The sequence below is a fragment of the Gossypium hirsutum genome, chromosome D13, assembly GCF_007990345.1.
Source record: "Gossypium hirsutum isolate 1008001.06 chromosome D13, Gossypium_hirsutum_v2.1, whole genome shotgun sequence".
NCBI classification, from domain to species: domain Eukaryota; kingdom Viridiplantae; phylum Streptophyta; class Magnoliopsida; order Malvales; family Malvaceae; genus Gossypium; species Gossypium hirsutum.
Window position 1 is genome coordinate 8,196,959 of NC_053449.1, and position 3,113 is coordinate 8,200,071.

Here is a 3,113-nt window from a genome sequence, read left to right on the forward strand (position 1 = left end):
TTTAAAAAAATTATTTCATATTATATTTTTTCTAAATATACTTCGAGCAATATTTTAAACTTTTTTTTGGTTAATAGATTTAGAAAAAGTAAATATTTTCTAAAAAAATTTAATATTTTGAATGTTTAATTTGGTTTTTATTTTGTTATTGTATTTCCTTATAGTATTTAGTTTATTCTTTGATATTTATTTAAGAAATATATTGATTTTTTATTTAAAAAGAAATATATTAAATTATTCCTTTTACATATTTGAGGAATAATTCAACATTCATACTTTAAAAACATAAAAAAAACAATTAATGCATAAACATTTCAATTCAGCTTATTAATTAAAAACATTATATATATTTATTCCTTAAAAAAACATTGTGAATATCATTTTACCTTGAAAATCATTTGATTAAATTTAATTTATTATTTTTAAATATAATATAAAAAATACCATCAGCATATTTTGTAACTTTGACTGAAATTTAGTCAAAAATTAAATTCTCTTAATTTTTCGATTTAAAAGCTCTTTTACAATTTTTATCACTGAGTTCATAATAATTCACTTTTGAAATTGATTGATTGCATGATGGCGAAATTTAATCACAGACATAATTTGCCTTTTTTAAACTTGTGAAATTTGAGTCTAATTTTGATTCTTCTCCCTCTATTTTACAAAATTGTTTTTAATCCTTTTATTTAATTTTGTTAAAATGTCTAATTCAGTAACACTATTAAACCACAACTTGTATGTAAGAAATTAACAAAAATTATCGGTTCAACAATCTATGTTCAAGAAATTAGCAAAGCAATAGTTGGAGTTTGTGTGATTACCAACAAATTGGATTAACTTCTTAATTATTGTAAAGTACGGGACTAAATTTTAATAAATTAAAGTGATTACTTTTCAATTTTCTAAATTTTTAATCCATATGAAAATAATAATAAATTATTTATTTGATATAGAAGATATATACTGAATTAAATTTAATTTGATTTAAGAGTAAATAGATACCATTCCAAACTCTACCTCCCAACAAAGTTTCCAACTACAAATCAAAACTCTCCCTTTATAAAAAAAATTAAAGAACGAACTTCTCAAATTTTTTCTTCAAAAGAACTTCGTAACAATGGAGGATTGCATGAGACTGTGCATGAGGAAGCTAGCGCTATGGCGGACGACGACGTTTAAACCCTTGATGACGCACGCGGAGCTGGAGCCGATAATGGTCACCATGGGCTTCGTCGGCCTCCCGCCGTACCAGGAAACTCCGGGGCTCGGCTGGAAGGAGTACGTTTACACCGCCTGGTGGCAGCCTAAACCTTTCTCTTCCTTAAGTTCTAAGGCTGCTGAGCCGCCGTCTCCGACGGATCCCCGCCCTAGACCGAAGTTGCCGTACCCCAGGATCGACGGACTCCACATTGACACTTACCGTGCCTTCCTCGACGCCGTTAACTTCTATATTCAGATGTGGAATATTTCCGATATCTTCCATATCAGGTACGAATCACTTAATTTTTTTTTATGGTTGGTCTAATTTTGCCTTAAGTCTCTGTAGTCTTTGGTCTTTTGAAATTTAATCCCCTTATTTTAAATTTCAAAATTTTATTAGTTTCTCTACTGTCTAATTGTCCAATTAATAGGATTTAAACATAAAATTACTTTTTATATTATAAAAATAGAACTAATTATAAATTAAATAAAAATTATGATTTTTAACTTGTGAAAACAATTGAACGAAATAGAATATATAAAAGTAATAATCTAACTAATAATAAACTGAATTTAATAAAACCCAAATCAAATCTAATTTCGACTTTTCTGATTTTTTGCTGGGCCCTATCAAATATTAAAAATTGCTATTTTTAGCTTGTTAAAAAAATTAAAAAAATTGTTTGTTTAAAAAATTATGTTGAATCGATTTTTTCTGATACTATGTCAATTTCTATGTTATTTTTTATTTGTATCCAACTTGTTAGATCAAAAATCATTCAGATTTAAATTTCTTAACGGTTACTTTCTTTTGTAGGGGACTACCTCTTCAACGTAATTACGATCGATACCGAAAGTGGCGGTGTATGGAAGATGAAAGTATATTTGTGTACAGGGAGGGGACACTAGGAGGAAGAAATCACTTGATCGTGCCGAACTCCGTCCGAAAAGACAGCAATAGCAGTTGCAACGATGACAGTGACGGTAACGATTATGGTTCCGTTGTCATTCGTGACAAAGGGAACAATGACCGTGTTAACTGCGTTGTCCCATTGAAGGATATCATAGTATCTATTCAATGACCATAGAGATGCTTTTATGGATAATTAAAAGAGTTTAAAAATTAAACAAAAATAATAGCTAAAGAATCCAAAATTAATAACTAAATAAACCTAGAAATTAGAAATTGACACACGCAATGAATTCACTTATTTGTTAACTCGTTTTGCTATGTTAAGGGATGAACAGTCTTTTATTTATATTGACCTACAATTATATACAGATAATTTATTCCCTAAATGATCCTTGGACATTCGAAAAGCTACCATAACGTTTAGATGGCTGAGGAACAAACAAGAACAAATTGGTCTAAGTATGCTTTTAATCTCTATGGATGGTTTTTACACATTTAAAGTTTTATCTCTTCGCTTTTAGGAATTTAACGGCTAAATTAATAAAAAATGTACATTTAGGTTGTTTTTTTTATTTAGGAAAGTGTGCCTTAGGGTTTTTTATTTTTTAGGGTTAAGGTTTTTAGATTTTGGGATTAATTGAAATCGTAGAAGTTCATAGGTAAATTTAAGGGGTTAGGGATGTGATAACGTGCCTCGAAACATGTACATTTCATATGTTATGGCGGGATAAAACCATCACCTTAGAAACCCATCGTGGGGAAATCAAGTTTTGGGGTAATAATGCTTAATACCATCAAAGGTCGAAATCTAGGTGGAGATCCTAGTTGATGGCCATGATGCGGTCATAGGTTCGAGTATAATCGGGGGGCCAGGTGACGGTCATTACGTGCTTAGGAGTTCAAACTTTTTGGATACATTTAAACGGTGCCATATATATATCATATATAAGATTGATGTCATAATTATACGGAAAAACTGTAGGGACTTCCAGTGTAA

General features: G+C 29.8%; 1 protein-coding gene across 1 annotated transcript; it reads left to right on the forward strand.

Moving 5' to 3' along the window:
* Positions 1 to 1,053: 1,053 nt before the first annotated feature.
* LOC107919412 (uncharacterized) lies at positions 1,054 to 2,470 on the forward strand. The gene is made up of 2 exons (XM_016848883.2): positions 1,054 to 1,491; positions 2,021 to 2,470. The coding sequence occupies exons 1-2, from the start codon at positions 1,121 to 1,123 to the stop codon at positions 2,283 to 2,285; spliced, it is 636 nt and encodes a 211-aa protein (XP_016704372.1). The 5' UTR covers positions 1,054 to 1,120; the 3' UTR covers positions 2,286 to 2,470.
* The last annotated feature ends 643 nt before the right edge of the window (positions 2,471 to 3,113 follow it).

What these genes read in the sequence shown, in the direction of transcription:
- LOC107919412 (XM_016848883.2), top strand. Translation starts at nt 1,121, where the DNA reads ATGGAGGATTGCATGAGACTGTGCATGAGGAAGCTAGCGCTATGGCGG. An exon ending in TCCGATATCTTCCATATCAG is followed by an intron (nt 1,492 to 2,020) that starts GTACGAATCACT and finishes TTTCTTTTGTAG; the next exon opens with GGGACTACCTCTTCAACGTA.